Source organism: Peromyscus eremicus, chromosome 7, assembly GCF_949786415.1.
Source record: "Peromyscus eremicus chromosome 7, PerEre_H2_v1, whole genome shotgun sequence".
Lineage (NCBI taxonomy): Eukaryota > Metazoa > Chordata > Mammalia > Rodentia > Cricetidae > Peromyscus > Peromyscus eremicus.
Genome location: NC_081422.1, coordinates 39,107,079 through 39,128,778, shown reverse-complemented (window position 1 = coordinate 39,128,778; position 21,700 = coordinate 39,107,079). Strand labels below are relative to the sequence as shown.

The 21,700-nt window shown below is 41.7% G+C and overlaps 1 protein-coding gene across 1 annotated transcript in view; it reads left to right on the top strand.

Annotated features, from left to right (window-relative positions):
* Window positions 1-21,189, top strand: part of Arcn1 (archain 1) — a 28,730-nt gene extending 7,541 nt beyond the window's left edge. The window contains exons 2-10 of the mRNA XM_059267731.1: window positions 764-1,027; window positions 2,943-3,122; window positions 3,253-3,458; window positions 4,718-4,882; window positions 12,925-13,090; window positions 13,789-13,936; window positions 14,356-14,464; window positions 18,148-18,352; window positions 19,959-21,189. Of these exons, the coding sequence (XP_059123714.1) occupies window positions 764-1,027; window positions 2,943-3,122; window positions 3,253-3,458; window positions 4,718-4,882; window positions 12,925-13,090; window positions 13,789-13,936; window positions 14,356-14,464; window positions 18,148-18,352; window positions 19,959-20,048 (1,533 nt within the window). The 3' untranslated portion in view covers window positions 20,049-21,189. The remainder of the gene's footprint in view (window positions 1-763; window positions 1,028-2,942; window positions 3,123-3,252; window positions 3,459-4,717; window positions 4,883-12,924; window positions 13,091-13,788; window positions 13,937-14,355; window positions 14,465-18,147; window positions 18,353-19,958) is intronic.
* The last annotated feature ends 511 nt before the right edge of the window (window positions 21,190-21,700 follow it).

The following is a 21,700-nucleotide window of genomic DNA, read 5'->3' as shown; positions in this document are numbered from 1 at the left end:
TTTTTAAGAAAGTTTTGATCTGTTGTGTATGGTTGTGCCAAAGCAGAGTGCAGCCCAGCTCTGAGTGATAACTGACTCAAGAGTGTGACTATAAAGGGCTGATGAGAGGGCTCAGCTGGTGAAGATACTTGCCGCCATGCTGGCTCCTGAGTTTGATCCCTGGAACCCATAGTAGAGGGAGAGAACTGACTCCCTCAAGGTGTCTTCTGGCCTCCACACAGGTGCGTGCTGTGACATGTGCACACCCACACATGCACATGATCAGTCAGTCAATATAAATAATGAGTATAGACTTTGGAGAAAGTGCTCCATGTGTGTTTGTGTGTAGTGCGGGTGATATAACCTGCTTTTTGCACATTCTAGGCCAAAGCTAGTTTTTTTTTTTTTAACTAAATTTTTTTTTTAAGCTGGGTGGTGGCAGCATACACCTTTAATCACAGTGCTTGGGTGGCAGAGGCAGGCCTGGTCTACAAAGTGAGATCCAAGACAGCCAGGAATGTTACACAGAGAAACCCTGTCTCGAAAAATCCAAAAAAAAAAAAAAAATTTTTTTTTTAAATTTTAGATGTATTATGGAATAATTGCTTCATTTTCTTCTACTTTAACTTTGTCTTATAAATCTCATGCTGTAATTAAAGAAACAATGAGTATAGTTTGAAAGCATGTCACTGAATGGGCTAGAGTATGGAAGCTCTCCTGAAGTGCTGAGAAAGCAAAGGTACAGAAGAAGTAAAGTACTTACTAACGCGTGTGTTCTTGGCAGGTGCTGTTGGCAGCGGCGGTCTGCACGAAAGCGGGAAAGGCTATTGTGTCTCGACAGTTTGTGGAGATGACCCGCACTCGGATTGAGGGTTTATTAGCAGCTTTTCCAAAACTCATGAACACTGGAAAACAACATACTTTTGTTGAAACAGAGAGTGTAAGATATGTCTACCAACCTATGGAGAAACTGTACATGGTGTTGATCACTACCAAAAACAGCAATATTTTAGAAGATTTGGAGACTTTAAGGCTCTTCTCAAGAGTGGTAAGAGGCCTGTAATCCTGGATTCCACTTTGTGTTGTTTTACATTGAAAGTAGTTTTGACTCTAAAATAGCTGATTGTAACATTTGTGAACTCTGTACCCCTACCCACATCTCAATAACTTACCAATGCAATTCCTTTTCTTTTTTTTTTTTTTTTTGGTTTTTTTTGTTTTTTGTTTTTTTTTCGAGACAGGGTTTCTCTGTGTAGCTTTGCGCCTTTCCTGGAACTCACTTGGTAGCCCAGGCTGGCCTCGAACTCACAGAGATCCGCCTGCCTCTGCCTCCCGAGTGCTGGGATTAAAGGCGTGCGCCACCAACGCCCCGCGCAATTCCTTTTCTTAAAAAAAAAAAAAAAAAAATTGCTTGCTCCTTCCTTCCTTTTCTTTTGCAGTGCTGGAGCCTTGTGCATTCTAGGCGAGCACTCTTGTCATTGAGCTACACCCCATCCCATGCAGCTCTTTATTCATTTGCACCACTTGTTGGGTATCTTCCTAGGCTATGAGTATTCCAGAAGAGAATGCACAATCCTTCTTTCATATCCCAGCTCTTTTTTTTTTTAAATTGGTTTTATTTTATGTGCATTGGTGTGAGGGTGTCAGATCCCCTGTAATTAGAGTTACAGACAGTTGTGAGCTGCCATGTGGGTGCTGGGAATTGAACCTTGGTCCTCTAAAAGAGCAGCCAGTGCTCTTTAACTGCTGGGCCATCTCTCCAGTCCTTCATATTCCCCAGTTCTTAACTAATTTAATATGTCTGTGTTTCAGAAACTTGCTTGGACCTCCACCCTCGTGTGTATGTGTGTCTGTCTGTCTTTAGGTGTGTAGACAGGGTCTCACTATGTACCTCTGGCTGGCCTGGAGCTCTCTGTGGTAGACCAGGTTAGAGCTCATAAAAATCTGCATGCCAAGCCGGGCGGTGGTGGCGCACGCCTTTAATCCCAGCACTCGGGAGGCAGAGCCAGGTGGATCTCTGTGAGTTCGAGGCCAGCCTGGACTACCAAGTGAGTTCCAGGAAAGGTGCAAAGCTACACAGAGAAACCCTGTCTCGAAAAACCAAAAAAAAAAAAAAAAAAAAAAAAAATCTGCATGCCTCCTGTGTGCTGGGATTAAAGGTATGCGCCACCATGCCCAGATTTGGAAATGTTTTTAGATTAAGACTATTGATACAGAAAAACACAGGCACCCTAAGACTTTATGCCAACGTCTAGTTTAATTTTTTTTTAAATTTTGTGTGTGTGGTGTTTTGCTTTGTATGTATATGTATGCACTTGGTGCCCAGGGGGGTTGGAAGAGGGCATAAGGTTCCCTGGAACTAGAGTCAAGAGATCTGCCACCTGGATGCTTGGAATGGAACCTGGGTTCTTGCAAGAGCAGCTGGTACTCTTAACCACTGAACCATCTCTGTAGGCCCTAAAGTCTTAATTTAAAAAAAAGACTAGAAGCTAAGAAAGGATTGAGGTTTCTGTTTGTTTTTTAAATGATTTATTTTTTATTTTATGTACATTGGTGTTTTGCCTCCATGTATATCTTGTGTGAGAGTGTCAAATCCCCTGGAGTTACAAGCAGTTGTGAGCTGCCATGTGGATGCTGGGGATTGAACACAGGTCTTCTGGAAGAGCAGCCAGTGCTCTTAACTGCTTAGCCATTGCCAATCCTATTGTTTTGATCCTGTTAGTTGAGGGTTTTTTTGTTTGTTTGTTTGTTTGTTTGTTTGTTTGTTTGTTTTGAGACAGATTTCATGTAGTCTGGGCAGGTCTTAACTTTCTATGTAGCTGAAGATGACCTTGAACTCTTGATCCTCCTTCCTCCACCTCCCAAGTGCTTTGTTTTTGATATGTATGTTTAAAAGATAAGACTTGGAAACATAGCTGATATGAAATTAATAATCTTTATTTTCTGTTACTGTCCGTGATTAGATTCCTGAATATTGCCGCGCCTTAGAAGAAAATGAAATATCTGAGCACTGTTTTGATTTGATTTTTGCTTTTGATGAAATTGTTGCCCTGGGATATAGGGAGAATGTTAACTTGGCACAGATCAGAACCTTCACAGAAATGGATTCTCATGAGGAGAAAGTGTTCAGAGCAGTCAGAGAGGTAAGTGAGGCCTTCTGAGACTGCCAGTTTGAGTGTCTTTCTCTTAGCCTTCACTAATCTGATCTTCCTGGTTTGGCTTGCTAATGTAGGCTGTACTGAAAACTACAAACAAGTATGTCTTGTTCCATAGACTCAAGAACGTGAAGCTAAGGCTGAGATGCGGCGTAAAGCAAAGGAATTACAACAGGCCCGAAGAGATGCAGAGAGACAGGGCAAAAAAGCACCAGGATTTGGGGGATTTGGTAGTTCTGCAGTGTCTGGAGGCAGCACAGCAGCCATGATCACAGAGACGATCATTGAAACCGATAAACCAAAAGTGGCACCTGCACCAGCCAGGTATAGTCTAGTGTATTACCAGTAACCCTAGGATGCAGAGGAAGGCTCTGCATGTGTGTGTTTCGTGGGAGTGATACTTGGTTTCTAAGTTGGCTGTAAATAATGAGAGACTTAATGAAGTAAGCTGTGATACTAAATTTGGAGACATAAAAGATAGGCATAAAAGAGACATCTGTTATTTTTCATTTTATTTAAAAGAAAGTTCTACAAATTATGCCATGATTTTCTCATTTCTTATGACATTTGTCTTATTTGGGGACAGAGGGGGTTTTAATGGTTTGTAGAATATGGATTTTTTTTCTTTTTTTCTTTTGCTTTTTTGAGACAAGAGTTTCTCTGTGTAACAGTCCTGGCTGTCTTGGAGCTCACTTCGTAGACCAGGCTGGCCTGGAACTCACAGAGATCCACCTGCCTCCCAAGTACTGGGATTAAAGGCGTGCGCCATCACCATCCAGCCTGGAGTTTTCTTTTTAAAGACTATTTTGTGTGTATGACTTCTTTGCCCGAATATATGTATGTTCATTATATTCTTGCCTGATAATTTGAGAGTCCAAAAGAGGGTGTCAAATCATCTTGAATTAGAGTTATAGACAGGTATGAGAAGCCTTATGTGTACTGGGAATGGAGTCCATGTCCTGTGCAAGAGCAGTAGGTGCTCTTAGAATATCAATTTAAAAAATAAAATAGATTTTTTTTTTTTAATCTGTATGCCTGCATGTAGTATGTATGTGCACCATATGGCTGCCTGGTGCCCACACAGGTCAGGAGAGTACATCAGTACTGGAGTTAGAGATGATTGTGAGCTACCATGTGTATGCTGGGAAACAAACCTGGGGCCTCTTTAAGAGCAAGTGCTCTTGACCTTTGAGCCATCTCTCTAGCACCAGAATATGGTTTTTCAGTCTTAAATGTTTAAGAAGAATCTCTGGGCTACCTGAAATTACATGCAAAATTTTCTTGTGCATAGTCATATTTATCTGATTGGAAGATGCTAATTTCATCAGATCATTTATGATTTTAAAATTATACCTTTGGTATTGGGTATTTGATGCTTACATATTAATAATGGCTGTCCATTTGTGCACGTTTATATTACACCATTGGTGTTCTGATTGTCCACCAGCACTAGGGAACAGGCTTTCCTCCTCCGGTCTTCACATTCCTTCAGAGGAATCTTTGTGGTAGAAGGCTATTAACTAATGTTTGGGGCTTTGTTGTGTTTTTATCATGTATGTACTTGTTTTGTACTCTTCTCTTAGACCTTCAGGCCCCAGCAAGGCTTTGAAACTTGGAGCCAAAGGAAAGGAAGTAGATAACTTTGTGGACAAACTGAAATCTGAAGGTGAAACTATTATGTCTTCTAATATGGGGAAACGTGCCTCGGAAGCAACCAAAGTGCATGCTCCACCCATTAATATGGAAAGGTAATAATGACTGACTTCTTCAAAAACAAACAGTATAATTTTTATAAATTGTCTCTTTAGCTGGGTGGTGGTGGCAGTGGCGGTGCATGCCTTAATCCCAGCATTTGGGAGGCAGAGGCAGGCAGATCTCTGAGTTCCAGGAGAGCCAGAACTGTAACACAGAGAAACCTTGTCTCAAGGGGAAAAAAATTGTCCTTTTAAAAATTTATTATTGTTTTTGTTGTTGTTATTGTTTTTCTTCAAGACAGAGTTCCACTATGTAGCCCTAGCTGGCCTGGAACTCAACTGTGTAGACCAGGCTGGCCTCTAATTCACAACAGAACCTCCTGCTTCTGCCTCCCAAGTGCTGGAATTAAAGATATGTGCTACCAGGCCGGGTGGTGGTGGCGCACGCCTTTAATCCCAGCACTCGGGAGGCAGAGGCAGGCGGATCTCTGTGAGTTCGAGGCCAGCCTGGACTACCAAGTGAGTTCCAGGAAAGGCGCAAAGCTACACAGAGAAACCCTGTCTCGAAAAACCAAAAAAAAAAGATATGTGCTACCATATCTGGCTGTTTTTATTATTTTTAATTATGTGTATGTCTGTGTGTGGGTTTGTACGGTACAAGTGTCCGAAGAGGCTAGAAGTGTTAGATCGCCCTGGAGCTGGAGTTATAGGTGTTAGCATTTAGGCACCTGTACTGGCCTGCCTTTAAGGTCCTAACAAGATACACCCTCAGCTGCAGCCACTAAGAGCACCCCCTGTGCATATTCATTACATTTCCTTATAAAAGACGGGCCCTTGCCCACCTCTCATCTCTTTCTCTTCCTTCTCTCTTGTCCTCAGGGACTGGTCTCTGCCCCTTCACTCCCCTCCCCTCAGTAAACCTCCCACATGGGCCCTGTTATATGGTTTGACAACTTCTCGCCACTTTTAAAATACCACAACAAGTGGTTGTGAGCTAACCTGATGTGGGTGCTGGGACTCTCTTCTAGAAGAGCAGTATGTGTTCTTTACATATGCTGAGTGCACTGTTTGCCACTGGCTGGGCTGCATACTTCCTAGTTGCATATTTTTGTGCCTTTTAACTTTTATTGATTTTTTTTTTTTTATTTAGAGCATATTCCAGATACTAACTTAAGGTATATTTTCCCCACTTCAAACATGAAAACTCACAGCCATTTATTTCCTTTGAAGTTTAGAAGTTGCCTTTTATTGGCTAATTTAGGAAAGGTAACTTTATGCTTACTGTGTAGGTTGTCTCTTAAGCATGGCACAGTGGTACGTGCCTGTAATCCCAGAATTTGGGAGGTGGAAGTTGGAAGATCTGAAGTTCAAGGCCAGCCTCAGCTATATGAGAACCTAGCTCAAAAGAAAAAAAAACTTCAATTACAGGGATAAATCTACATTAGCCCCATATTTTGTCCTGTTTTTTTTTTCCTAATTAAAACTATAAAGGAAAATCAGCCTTTAAAGTTTGTAAAGGTCTTTAAAGGAAATTAACATGCTGTCATTTAAGTATTTGAATCCAGTATAATTTGATTTGTCTTTTATCTCAGGACTGAAACAGTTGTTGACGTTTTCTAAGTGCTAGGTTAATCAAGTTCATATAATCAAGACCCAAATTCCTTGTCCTTAACCAGACCTACTGTTACTGATAGCTTTGAGGTCAGCTGAAAGATGAGTCGGGAAGGACACCTCTATTAGCTGTATGTAAAGGGGACTATTTACTCTTTTGTGTTCCGTTAGAACTGAACAGTTACAGCTAGATAAATCTCTTCACTCACTGAGGTACTTGTGCTATTTTGGTTGTTTTGAGAAAAGCTGAGACTTCATGCTTTTTTTCTTTTAAGATTTATTTATTTATTTATTTATTTTTAAACTATGTGGCCGAAGCCAGGTGGTGGTGGCGCATGCCTTTCTTTAATCCCAGCACTCTGGGAGGCAGAGGCAGGTGGATATCTGTGAGTTCGAGGCCAGCCTGGTCTACAGAGTGAGATCCAGGACAGCCAGGACTACACAGAGAAACCCTGTCTCAAAAAAACAAAACAAAAAGAATGCTTAAGTTATGTGAGTATCGGCCTGTGCATGTGTGAATGCAAGTACCCACAGAAGCCAAAAGAGGGCAATGGATTCCTCTTGAACTGGAGTTAAAAGCTGTTATGAGCCCATTCCACATGGATGCTAGGAGCTGAACTTAGGTCTTCTGAGAAAGCAGAATATGTTTTTAACCACTAGAGGCTTCACACTTTTAAGCAACCATCACATAGAAAAGAGAATTTAAGACTTTTTCCCACCGCTAGCTTAAGACTCTTCTAAGTGATAATATTACTTCAAGCACAGAGCAGACTCTTGTGAAGGTAAAGTGGAGCCTTACATTATCCAAAGATTCAGACTCGTAGAGTCTAGAGCCTTTGTTTCTGGAAAGATCTAAGAGGCTGAGACAAAAAAAAAACAAGTAAGAGCCCAAAATATTCTTTATAGCCACTGTGGTTCACTTAGCTTAAAAATAATTCAAGAGCTGGGAAGATGGCTCAGTGGTAAAGAGCACTGACTGGCTGTTTTTCCAGAGGACCCAAGTTCAGTTTCCAGCACCCATATGGTGGATCACAACCATCTGTAACTCTAGTTCTGAGGGAACCCAATGCCCTCTCCTGGCTTCTGTAGGCACCAGGTATATGCATGGTGTACCAGGCACTAGGCACACATGTATATAGACACATATTTCTATCATAGACTATATATAGATTGTACCTACTAATTGCCCATAGCAGTAGGATTATTTTTTGTTATGTATTTCTATAGTAAAATATTCAATGTTTGTATAAAAAGTCTTCCCAACCATGTAAATTTCGTATGGTGGAGGCAACCAATATCAGTTTTTGTTTTGTTTTGGGGGGTGGGGTTCTGGGACAGGGTTTCTCTGTGACAATCCTGGCTGTTCTGGAACTCGATTTGTAGATCAAGCTGGCCTTGAACTCAGATCTGCCTGCCCCTGCCTCCCAAGCACTGGGATCAAAGGCATGTGCCATCATTACTCTGCTAGGTTTTTTTTTTTTCTTTTCTTTCCTTTTTTTTTTTTTTTTGTATCTTTCTGAGGGGATAGTCTGAAGTATATAGAGTAAAAAAGCCTGGCAGTGGTGGCACACACCTTTGATTCCAGCATTCTAGGGGCAGGAGCAGGCAGATCTCTGTGAGCTTGAGGACAGCCAAGGCTACACAGAGAGACCCTGTCTTGAACACCCCCCCCCCCAAATTACTAAGGCAACATATAAAATAAAGCATTTAATTAGGAGCTTGCCTACAGTTTTGGAAGGTTAGTTCATGATCATCATGGTTGGGAGCATCATTGCAGGCAGGCAGGCAGGCATGGTGCTGGAGCAGTAGCTGAGAGCTTATCTTCTGATCCTCAGGCATCGGACAGAGAGAAAGAGACTAGGCCTGCTGTGCTTCTGAAACCTCAAAGCCAGCCCCCAGTGACACACCTCCTCCAACAAAGGCCATATCTCCTAATTCTTCCTAACCCAGTGATTCTCAACTTTCCTGATGCTGCAACCCTTTAATACAATTCCTCATGTTGTGGTAACCCCCAACCATAAAAATTACTTTCATTGCTACTTCATACTGTAATTTTGCTACTGTTAGGAATCGTAAATTAAATATTTTTGGAGATAGAGGTTTGCCAAAGGGGTTGCAACCCACAGGTTGAGAACCACTGTGGCCTAAACATTCAAATATATGCATGTAATGGAGGTTGTTCTCATTCAAGTCACCACAACTAGAGATTTTCCAGTTGCATTTTCCCTGCGAAATTATAGTTAATGAGTAACTTATTTATTTGCAGGCTAGGATGCTGTTCAATAGTTCTTGCCTATTTCAAGGTACTGGGTTCAATTCCTGGAGGTATGAAAGAAGAAAACCCAAGAGTTTACTTATATGAATTTACTTACTTGTCACTAAGTGACATCTAAATGCAGTGCTTTACCCTGGATATGATCCTGTATTGTATCTTGTGGTAACAAGACAACTGACATACTGTTGGTAGGCTAAATAGAAGTATTAATTCAGTATAAATTTATGAAGTTAATGATGGCATTAATATGGTTATATAAGGGAGTATTCTTTTTTTTTTTTTTTTTTTTTTTTTAAAGATTTATTTATTTATTATGTATACAGCATGTATGACCAGAAGAGGGAGCCAGATCTCATTAGGTGGCTGTGAGCCACCATGTGGTTGCTGGGAATTGAACTCAGGACCTCTGGAAGAGCAGTCAGTGCTCTTAACCTCTGAGCCATCTCTCCAGCCCCGGGAGTATTCTTATGCATGCTAGGCAAGCACTTTGATACCAAACTATACCCAGGACAAGAAAGTTCTTGTTCTTATACAGTAAGAATAAAGTGTTTAGAGGTGAAAGGTGTTTGTCTTAGGGTTTCTATTGCTGTGAAGAGACATCATGACCACAGCAACTCTTTCAAAGTAAAACACTTAATTGGAGTGGCTTGCTTACAGTTTCAGAGGTTCAGTTCATGATCATCATGATGGCATGCAGGCAGACATGGTGCTGTAGTAATAACTAAGAGTCCTATATCTTGCAGGCAGCAGGAAATCAACTGAAACACATCTCCTAATAGTTCCACTCCCTGTGAGATTATGGGGGCCAATTACATTCAAACTACCACAGTGTTCATAACCACCTTCTTAGTAGTTCATGGAGGAACATCCTTGTGTTTGTATGTATATAATATTTAAAGAGAGAGTATGAGCATACAGATGATGAACCAAATGGGATATATTAGTTAACAATAGGTAAATATTGGTAAAGCGTATCTTTTTTTGTTTAAATTTTATTATGTTTTAGAATAGCTTATATTCTTTGACAATTTAATACATGTATACGCAGTATCTGGATCATACCCACCCCTAAGTTCTCACTCGTACTTCCCTTGGACACTCTTTAATATGCCCTCCTTCCACATTCATGACCTCTCCTTTTTATTTATAATTTTTCCTTTTGTAAGTCCCTGAATCCTGTTACTGCTGCTAAAATGTTTACTAATCTTGTTGGCTTGATCTTGTCCACATAACTATAGCTGCTGTGAGTTTATGAGTACACTAGCCATATCATGTCCAGATGACAGCATTTCATGGCACTCTTCCCCATCCTTTGGCTCTTAACACTGTTGCACCCCTTCTTCTGTGATGTTCCCTGAGCCTGGGAAGGAAGGTATTAATAAAGATGTCCCATTTAGCACTCAGCAGTTACTTTCAGCACTTTGAAGAGTTAGGAGTTTGTGTTGTTGATGGACCCAAGAAAGAAGCTTCTTTGGCCAAGATAGGAGCAACACAATCTGTGTATAAACATCAATCTTTAGGAAGCAGTATGATAATATATCCATTTAGCAAAACAACAATAGTAGGTTTTCCACTAGGGCCTGTGACCTACCAAGCCATGGACTTTGACCAGGTTTACAGTGTCAGGCATGAATTCCTTCTTGTAAAGTGTAGGCCTCAGATCAAACCAGAAAGCAGTTGGTTACCCCCATAACCTACATGCCACGGTCATACCATTGGGCATAACTTGCCTGGCAGATCAGTATTACAGTGTTCAGGGTCCAGTACTGGATAAGGCCATTTATCTTTTCTCCCCAGTGGTCTGCCTAGTACCTTCCAGCACTGAAAGCTAGCTAGCAGGAAGTAAGTTTTCAGCTCAGTTTTCCCAAGTTCTCTATGTCCTGTAACTGAAGTGAGTTGTGTTTTCAACAGTCGTCTTATCTAGTTGAGGAAACAAGAGCAATGGTAATAGCCTGTGTTGTTTTGTAGGCCTTGTGTCCCATGCCTGGCATGGAGGTTTTATTTATTTATTTATTTATTTATTTGTTTGTTTGTTTGTTTGTTTGTTTGTTTGTTTTGGTTTTTCGAGACAGGGTTTCTCTGTGTAGCTTTGCGCCTTTCCTGGAACTCACTTTGGAGACCAGGCTGGCCTCGAACTCACAGAGATCCGCCTGCCTCTGCCTCCCCAGTGCTGGGATTAAAGGTGTGTGCCACCACTGCCCGGCTTTTTTTGGGGGGGGGGATTTTTATTTAATAACCCATGTGTTCTAGAGAAAGTATCATCCACCTTTACAAAGTACCAGTGTTCAAGTTCCTTTTCAAAAAATTAAGTTTTTTGTTTGTTTTTGAGACAGGGTCAGGAGCTTGCTATGTAACCAGGCTGGCCTCAAACTCACAAAGATCCACCTACACCTCCCAAGTGCTGGGATTAAAAGGATATACTGCTACACCTGGCTTTATTATATTTTTTTAATTTGCTTATAGAGTAATGGATTTCTGTACATTTTATTTGTTTGGTTTTGGTTTTTTTTTCAGACAGGGTTTCTCTGAGTAACAGCCTTAGCTGTCCTCAAACTGAGAGACCTGCCTGCCTCTGCCTCCCAAGTGCTAGGATTAAAGGCATGTGCCACCACCACCCGTCTTAAATTTTATTTTTTAATTTTGAACATTACTGTCTCTTTTCTTCCTTTTGTTTTGAAACATGTGGCAACTCACTGTAGTAGCCCATGTTCAGATTTGTGAGACTCCTCCTGCTTCAGCTTCCCTAGTGCTCAGATTGGAGGCTTGTTTCACCCTGTCTATTTGAACATGATTTCATGATGAAGGTTTTTTCCTTTATTTTTTCTCACAGCTATATAATACTCATTTGTGTACATACCTCCTCCTCCCCCATGTAGGTGGACGTCTAAACTTTTGCTACTATAACTATTCTTTAGTGGATAATACTGTGTTGTTTCATGCATGAGAATTTATCTTTACAGTAAATTCTGGAAAGGACTGAGAGTCTCTGTAAACACCATGGCCAGCAGAGTGTTAATCTGTGACCACCACAAGGACTTGCTACATCAAAAGTATAAAGCTTTTTTAAAGAAAAATTGTTTGTGGGGCTGAAGAGATGGCTCAGAAGTTAAGAGCACTTTTTGCTCTAGCAGATTACTTTGGTTGAATTCCCAGTACCACATTGTTGGTTTCACAACCATCCCTAATTCCAGTTCCAGGGGATCTGTTGCCCTCTTCTGACCACCTTGAGCATCAAACATGCATGTGGTAGTGCACATACATACATACATACATACATACATACATACAGGCAAAACACCTAATGAATAAATAAATCTGCTTTTTAAAAATGGTTTGTGTATGTGTAACTGTGAGCACACTAATGCACAGTATAGGTATGGAAAGTTGGGGACAGCTTTTTTTTTTTTTTTTTTTTTTTTTTTGTTTTGTTTTGTTTTTTTGTTTTTTTTCGAGACAGGGTTTCTCTGTGTAGCTTTGCGCCTTTCCTGGAACTCACTTGGTAGCCCAGGCTGGCCTTGAACTCACAGAGATCCGCCTGGCTCTGCCTCCCGAGTGCTGGGATTAAAGGCGTGCGCCACCACCGCCCGGCTGGGGACAGCTTTTTGAAGTTGGTTCTCTTCCCACTGTAGGTTCCAAAATTGAACTCAGGTCTCTAAGCTCTGTGCTTTTACCCACTGGGCCATCTTGTTGGCCCCAAAGGAGTATAAAGCTTTCATTGAGGCTAATTACTATTACACTCCAGAGTAACATTGAGTTCTGGTTTGTTTTCTTTCTAAAATTTATTTTTAATCTTTTAAAGTTGTGTATAAATTTGTATTTGGGGAGGGTGATGGTATGTGCACACAGTGCTGGTAAAAAAAGGACCCAGAAGAGGGCATTGGATCTCCTGGAGCTGGAGTGCTGGAAACCAAACTTGGGTAGTATGTGTTCTTAACAGCTGAACCATCTCGCCAGCCCCCCCCTTTAAAAAAAGAAAAAAAAACACCAAGTCTATTATTGTTCAGATTGGTCTTGAGCTCATGAGCCAAGGGTGGCCTGAACCATTCTCCCAATCCTACCTCCCAAGTGCACCAAAGCAGTAACATCACAGTTGGTATTATATGGAGCTGGGGATCAAACCCAGTTCTTGGTGCATGCTAGGTAAACACTACCAACTTAATTACATCTCTAGCCTACTTTCTACATTTCTGACAAAACTTTTGCTTTATAGTGTGCATATGAAGATTGAAGAAAAGATCACACTAACCTGTGGGAGAGATGGAGGGTTACAGAATATGGAGTTGCATGGCATGATCATGCTTAGGATCTCAGATGACAAATTTGGCCGGATTCGTCTTCATGTAGAAAATGAAGATAAGAAAGGGGTGCAGCTACAGGTGTGTAGAGGCTTTTTATATTGAGTATTTAGACTTTGTCTGCCTAGCACAGTCTTTGTTTGTTTTACAGTACTTGGGAATGGAACACAGATTCTTGCTCGGGCTAGCATTATACTCAACTATATAGCCTTGGCCTTCAGTTGTTTTGTTTTTGTTTTTTGAGATGGGGTATTATTGTGTAGCTCTGGTCTAAAATCTTAAGTCTTTATAGAAGGCACATCTTTCCACAAAATTAAAAAGAATTGTAACTTATTACGAATCCTATTTATATAAGGATGTAAGCCCAGAGGGGTCTATGTGACAGAGTATGACCATGAATTTCTAATCTCCTAATCTTCCTACCTCCAACTCCAGAGTGCTAGGGTTACAGGCAGTTGAACCCAGAGCCCCATGCATGGTAGCCAAGTACTTTGCCAACTGGGCTGCATTTCAACCTCCTATTTCTTTAATTTATTTTTAGTCCATTTATTTATTTACTCTGTCTGTATGCTTGTATATATGTGTCTGTGGGCATACATGTGTCATGTGTGTAGAGGTCAAAGGATAACTTTCAAGAGTGTTGGTTTTCTCCTCCTCCTGTGTGGGTTCCAGGGACTGAACTCAGGTCATTGAGCTTAGCAAGTACCTGCTAAGCCATCTTGCTGGCCCCATTCACTTGTCATTCTGAACTTCAGATTTCTTTCTCTTCTCTTTCCCAGACCCATCCAAATGTGGATAAAAAGCTTTTCACTGCAGAGTCTCTGATTGGCTTGAAAAACCCAGAGAAGTCATTTCCAGTCAACAGTGACGTAGGGGTACTAAAGTGGAGACTGCAGACAACAGAGGAATCTTTTATTCCCTTGACAAGTAGGTGCCTCTGACGGGTATGCTCTGCTCTTCATTGACATGGCAAGTTCTTTCTGGCAAAGTGACTGTCTTCAGAATGGGATGGCTGCTGCATTTGGGATAGTTTAATCATTTTAATTTTTTAAAGGTTTTATTTATGTGTATGTGTGTGTCTGCGTGAACGTATGCACCGATGAATAGGTGCCTGTGAAGGCCGGAAGAGGTCATGAGATCACTTGGAGCTGGAATTACAGCTGGTTTTGAACCATCAGTGTGTAGTTTACATTAGGGTGCTACAGACCTGCAGTTATCGGTCAGCTTGTATTTGCCGACTTAACATTTTTCCACTCTTCCGACCTCTTACTCTTAGCTCCAAGGCCAAGAAGCAGTTCTACTCTTTTTCTAAAACTGAGGGGTTATGGCCTTGTTTTTCTTCTCAGTTAACTGCTGGCCCTCTGAAAGTGGAAATGGTTGTGATGTCAACATAGAGTATGAACTACAGGAAGATAATTTAGAGCTCAATGATGTGGTCATCACCATCCCACTGCCGTAAGTGAACTTCTCCTAATAATCCTCTTCCCTTCGTGGGTTTATAGAGCTGGTTTCTGGGGTTTGGAGATGAATTATAGAGGCAGTACTTGACTGAATATCCATTCTGAACTGTTTGCTTATTTTCTTCCCAGCTGTGGTAACACAGATTAAACCTAGGGGCTTAAGCATAGCAAGAGCTCTACCACTGAGCTACATTCCCAGTCCTTTTTACCTGTTTTGAGATAGGCTTTCACTGAATATCCAGGCTGGCCTTGAATTTGTGATTCACCTGCCTTAGTCTCATGAGTGGCTAGGTTTACAGCTAATGGACATGGCTGATACTTGATTCTATTAAAAAAACAGTTGTGTTTGATGTGGTGGTGCACACCTTTAATTCCAGCACTTGGGAGGCAGAGGCAGGAAGATCTCTGTGAGTTCCAGCCAGCCTGGGCTACAGAGCGAGTTGCAGGATAGTCAGGGCTACACAGAGAAACCCTGTCTTAAAACAAAAATAAAAACAAAAAAAAGCTGCCACACCAGTTGTGGAACCTGGTGTAGTGGCGGCACAGGCCTTTAATTCTAGCATTGGAAGATGGAGACAGGAGGGTCAAGGTTGGAGGGCTGTGTGTGAGGGAGAGAAGAGGGTGGGAACCAGTAACTAGTGTAAAAGAAGGCAGACACATAGGACTTTGTAGAAGAGGGTAATGCTCTTTGATCAGAAATCAGGAGGTAGAGAGGAAAGTGTGTGGTGAGAAAAGAGCAAAAAGGACCTTTGCCAGCTGATGGAAATGTCCTGTGACTTACATTGTAAGCCTTACAAGACGACTTGCAGGTCTTGTGCATTGAGCTGTGTATTCTGACTCATTTGTTTGGTTTTAGTTAGGTTAGGTTTTTTAGACAAAGGCACTATGTAGTCTTGGCTGGCCTACACTCAGAGATGTGTCTTCCTCTGCCTCTTAGTGCCATCACACCCCAGCAAGCTGTACATTTTCAAAGGGGTGGAATTTACTTTGAAACCAAAACAATCCTTTTGTAGTGCTGGAGCTGTTTTCCTGAGTTAGGTTCTGCTTATTTCTGTAGTCATTCAGGAGGATGAGCTGCTTTCCACTCAGACTTCTTTTGACATTTCAGACAGTGACTGAGTTTTCCTTTCTTCTTAAGAGGAGAGTATATTTTGGATACAATGTCTACATCAGTTTCATTAAGTTTTATAGAAGCTTTAAGTTATGATTGACATAAAATATGTAGTGCAAGCCAGGCAGTGGTGGCACACACCTTTAATCCCAGCACTCGGGATACAGAGGCAGGTGGATCTCTGAGTTAGGGCCAGCCTGGTCTACAGAGCGAATTCTAGGACAGCCAGGGCTACACACAGAGAAACCCTGCCAGGGTGATGTTAGCAGTTCAGTTAGTTTTGACATGTATATACCTAGGAAACTGTCAGCACAGCAAGATAGACATGCATGTCAAGCTAGTTGTTGTGGCTTAAACACTAATCCCAGCACTAGGGAGACCAAAACAGGAGGATCCTCTCCAGTTTGCGTTTCAAGTCAACCTAGGCTACAGAATGAGACCCTGTTGCAAACAGGATTCCTGTCACACATACAGCTCAAAGTTTTAGTTCCAGTGATGTATATTTCAATGGCATATTCTCTAGGGTCCTCTGGAAGTATTCTATGCCTTAAGTTTGCTTCCTTATACGTTTCCAGTAGAGTGTGCACTGACATTACTTCAACAGTGCACCTCAGCTTTTCTCCTCTACCTCTCAACCACTGCTACAAGGAAATAGAGGATTTAATTGTGAATCAGTATCTCTATTGTTATATTCCTCAGTTTTTATTGCAACAAAATGATACTTAATTTCTAGTTTTGTTTCCTTTGATTACTGGGGGATTTATCTTGGTCAAATCTAATTTTAGTCATTCTTATTTCCATTTTAAAAAAATATGCTATATTACCAGTGTCCCCATTAATAGGATTAACCAACACACCTGTAGTTTCAGTCCTTGAGAGTTAGAGACAGGAGAGTTACAATTTCAAGGCTATACAAAAAGACCCTGTTTTGTAAGAAGTAAATAATAGGGTGACCAACTTCACAAGTCAGTTGTTCCTCCAGAACAATAAATGGCTACCTTGGAGAGTGGTAGGACTTGGGCATTGCTGATAGGTGAACTCTGTTGAGATTTATTTTACTAGACTATTTTAGGGTGCCACGGTTTTTAGGCCTCTGGCTGCTCTGTAATTGTGGCTATGGTGGTTTCCTGTGTCTTTGTTCAGTTTTGCAGTAGCCTGGAGAAGAGATCTTTGGAGACGTTTTACCCCAGTATCTAGAGCTGATCATATTAGAAGTCAGAATTGGAATTGGAGCAGAGAAGGAATGAGCACTATAAAGTTGATGGGAAAGAGTTAAAGTAGGCTTTGTTTTCCTTACCCTGCCCCTAATGTGAGCACTGAGTGTCCCTGGTGAGTTAAAAGAGGGTAAATTTAGAACGTGTAGGAGTAGGTGACACTGCCTGTCACCCATTTGTGGGAGTGCAAAGTACATCCTAACTAGCCCCGATTCTTCTGTGACCGAAAACAACTGTGTGCCTCCTTTTCCAGTCTATTTCTATTTTGGCCAGACTTTGTTGGCATGCTTTCACTTTTCATTTACCAAATAATTCACTAGATCATAAATCAGATAAACTTACTAGCACTGGCTTCAGTAAAGTATGAAACATTCTGAACACTTTTGAAAACAAGTCTTCTCAAAGATCCAATTACACCTCTATTATTGGTATGCAAAGTCTCCCCTACTATCAACCTGCTTTATTTTTCATTGTTATTTATTTAAAGATGCACATTGTTCAAAAGTCCTTAACAGGCTAGCAAACCATAAGTGATTTTTACAATGAAAACATTTTTGGACATTTGCAGTCTCAGTTCTCTGCTAGCTCCCAGGCCTAATTAGCCCCCAAAGCTGTGTCTTAAATGCCTATCATTCTGATATCTTTTTATACAAAGGAAGTTAAGTGATAGCCTTAGCCAAGGAGTTAGGGCTTTGATCCTTGAAGTTACTAAGCAGCATAATTTTTAGAAAAATCGAGGCAGAATTTGAGATACATACTCCCACCCCTCCCCCCCCCAGACAAAATTTCTCTGTGTAGCCCTGGCTGTCCTAGAACTAGCTCTGTCTGTAGACCAGGCTGGCCTTGAATTCATAAAGATCCATCCATTTGCCTCTGCTTCCTGAGTGCTGGGATTAAAGACCTGTGCCACCACCTCCCAGCTTTTTTTTTTTTTTTTCTTTTTTCTTTTTTATTATGTATACAGCTATCTGCCCACATGTATGTCTGCTCACCAGAAGAGGGCACCAGATCTCATTTAGATGGTTGTGAGCCACCATGTGGTTGCTAGGAACTGAACTCAGGACCTCTGGAAGAGCAGCAAGTGCTCTTAACCTCTGAGCCATCTCTCCATCACCAGCTTTTTTGTTTTTTGAGACAGGGTTGCTCCGTGTAGCCCTGGCTGTCCTGCAGCTCAATCTGTAGACCAGGCTGGCCTCTAACTCACAGAGATCCACCTGCCTCGTCTCCCAAGTGCTAGGATTAAAGCTGTGCTCCACCACTGCCCAGCTGTGATCAAATTTGAGGTTGGTTTTCCTTTCCTTGTTGTTCTCTAAGCTCTAGATAACTACAATGACCAGATGTTTCTCATGACAGATCGGGTGTTGGTGCACCAGTGATTGGTGAGATTGATGGGGAATATCGACATGACAGTCGGCGAAATACTTTGGAGTGGTGTCTGCCAGTGATTGATGCCAAAAATAAGAGTGGCAGCCTGGAGTTCAGCATTCCTGGGCAGCCCAATGACTTCTTCCCTGTTCAAGTTTCCTTCATCTCCAAAAAAAATTACTGCAACATACAGGTACTCTGCTCTAACAGGGGCAGGTGTGGGGAAGACGGAACAAGTGTCTGATAGGGAACAGAGTTTCATGTCAAGGCAAAAATCAAAGCTGATGTGTTCTGCAGATTCCATTTCTGACTTGCTCATCACATTTTTTTTTTCTTTTTCTTTTCCCCCTTTTACAACAGGGTCTGACCATGTAACCCTGATTGGCCTAGAACTTGCTGTGTAGACCAGGTGTCCCTTCAGCTTTCTAAGTGCTGGGATTATAGGCGTGTACCACCACTCCTGACTTTTTTTTTTTTTTTTAAATATAAATTTTCTTTTTGTAGGGGCTAGAAAGATATAGCTCAGCATTTAAAGAGCACTTTCTGTTCTTGCAGAGGACCTGGGTTGGTTCCCAGCACCAATATGGTTGTTTATAATGGTCTGTAACTCCAGTTCCATTGGATCCAGTGCCCCTTCTTCTGACCTCTGCAGGCACCAAGCACATAAATAAACACACATAAAAATAATTCGGAGCTGGACATGGTGGTACTCGTCTTTAATCCCAGCACTAGGGAGACAGAGGCAAGCAGAGCTCTCTGAGTTCAAAGCCAGCCTGGTTTACAGAGTGAGTTCCAGGCTATACAGAGTAACCTTGTCTTGAGAAACAAACAAAAAAATTATTTATGTATATGAGTGCTCTTTCTATTCTGTACGTCTGCATGATAGAAAAGGGCATCTGTATTACAGATGGTTCTAAGCCATCACATGGTTTCTGGGAATTGAACTCAGGACCTCTGGAAGAGTAGCCAGTGCTCTTAACCATCATGAGCCATTTTCCCAGCCCTGAAAAGACTAGTCTTAAGCTAGGTTGCACATGCCTTTAATCCTAGCACTCAGGAGGCAGAGGCAGGTGGATCTCTTGAGTTCTATGTTTGAGGCCAGCCTAGTCTACACAGTGAGTTCTAGGACAGCTAGCGCTTCACAGAGAAAGCCTGTCTTGAAAAAGAAAAAGAAAAAAAAAAAAGAAGAAAGAAGAAAACACTAGTTCTGGGGCTGGAGAGATGGCTCAGTGGTCAAGAGCATTGGGTGCTCTTTTCCAGAAGACCCAGGTTCAATTCCCAGTACCACATGATGGATCACAACTATCTGTGACTCTAGTCCCAGCCTATCCAATGCCCACTTTTGGCTTTTGCTGGTACCAGACACATAAAGACATACATGAAGTTTAAAAAAAGAAGAGAAAAATCTTGCAGTGTAGTGGGGCTTTGGACACAAGAGACAGAAATGGATTTAATAGGTAATGCAGGAGAGATGGCACACTGCATTTGGGATCAGAATGTTAACTGATCATCCTTATAGAATGTCTGGCTTCCCTGGGTTTTGTGTGGCAGACCTGGGCCTCACCACTCGTTCTGAACTTGACCTGTGGCAGCTGGTCTGTGGTACTACAGCAGTGGTTTTTCTCTGGAGAGCAGGTTAGGTAATGCCACAAGCTGCAAGTGTGAGTGAGTGCTTTTTAGTATTTCTAAGTTGCTCTCAGTGCTGTGTTTAGAGAAGTCGATGTATTTTCTAATGGAAACATAGTCAACATCTTGTGGACTCACCGTCCTTTCTTATCACATTCTTTTTCTTTTTCTAGGTTACCAAAGTGACCCAGGTAGATGGAAACAGCCCCGTCAGGTTTTCCACAGAGACCACTTTCTTAGTGGACAAATACGAAATCCTGTAATACCAAGAAGGGAAGAAAGCTGAAAAGGAAGGATTTCAGATTAATAACGAAGAAGCCAAAAGTGGCTGAAGAGTTTTTCCAAATTTACAAGCCATTGGAGACCCCCTTTTTTCTGATACAGTGTACATCCTCTGCGCGCAAGGACCCTCAACTCCCCCCAGCGTTCTGGTGTCACAGAGACATTCTTTGACAAAGAAACGACACTAACATAAAGGGAAAGGCTGCTGATTTCTTTGGCAGGTTTTACTGGCCAGTAGGAAAGCAAGCTCTCCAGGGAATGTCTCGTAAACAAAACCTCTTCTGCCTTCATATAAGTTTCCCCTTTATTTTAATCCCTAAATATAGTTCTATTTCATACTTTGTTTTAAAAAGTTTTCTCCATAGATTTGAATCTTTCATGCCCCTTTCAGTTTATTTTTCAGTACACTCAGTCATGCACTGGGATCATCTCTTTGTAGGTATTATGTTCGGCACTCCTAGAACAAGTTTATCTAACCCATTCTTGACTTTAGACAATACCAGTGAACTGCTTATGGGATGTAGAGTCTAGAAGTTGCAATACAAGGTTGTCTTATTTCCTCTCCTGCGTCCATCCGTTGTTCCATTTCTTTGCCAAGTTGTTCCCTTGTAAGACCTGACTTTCCAGTTACAAGCAGTACTGTGAATCCCACTCCTGTCAATATGAAAGGTAGCTGAGAAGCAGCTTGCAGATGGACACACCTTTTCAGAATGCCTAATAAGATGGCTACATCCATTTCCACATGTAATCATGTCTGCTGCCAGAGCTACCCAGCTTCCAGTTCACCACATGTGGGGCAATTAGTTACTGCGTAGTCACTCATGGTGTTGCAGTCCACTTAGATTCCTCATGTCCACCTCCTCCTCCTCCTCCTCCTCCTCCTCCTCCTCCTCCTCCTCCTCCTCCTCCTCCTCTTCCCAGATGCTCTTCATCAGTCTCCTTTCCAGCAGAAATGAGGCTAGTGAGTCTGTGCCATTCCCTATTAGACCTGAACCACCGAGGAGACCCCATCTTCTCCATTAGAGTGGTAGCATTTTGAGAGACAAGTGATTATATTGATATGTCCAGAGGACTTACTCCAATATACCCCGTTTCCTTCCATCTCACCTGCCTATCTGTTCCTGTTTCCTTCTCTCAACCTTTTTTATGTCATCGTGTAGTAATTGTTTCTCAGCTGCATTTGACATTGCCTTTTTAATGGAGGCTGGATCAGCCAGTCTCACAAGCATTGCACTGGGTGGGCAGGTTGGATTACTGTAGGCACCAGTAATGGGAAGCAGAAAATTACAGTAGATGACCTCCACACTCTCAGGTGGCTGGAGAGCAGGGCTCTCGTTCTGAACAGCTGGCCCTCCATGGCAAGAGTGAAGTAGTCCATGAAGCAGAGTAATAATACAAAAATGGCTGTGGCTGGATGCTTGCCAAAGAAAGTTCTGGCCTTTCCCTTTCCCCCTAAACTGCATCAGGGAAGAACCCTTATCTCCAGCTTGGTTTTCATGTGAGGTTTTCTGAGGAAGGGGACTGGGATAAGAAGTCTGTCATGTAGTTAAGTAGACAAGAAATCTTATTAATCCAGTTGTATTTCAGAGTTGTTATCCCTATGATTTTTAAAGTCAAGTTTAATTTCACAAAG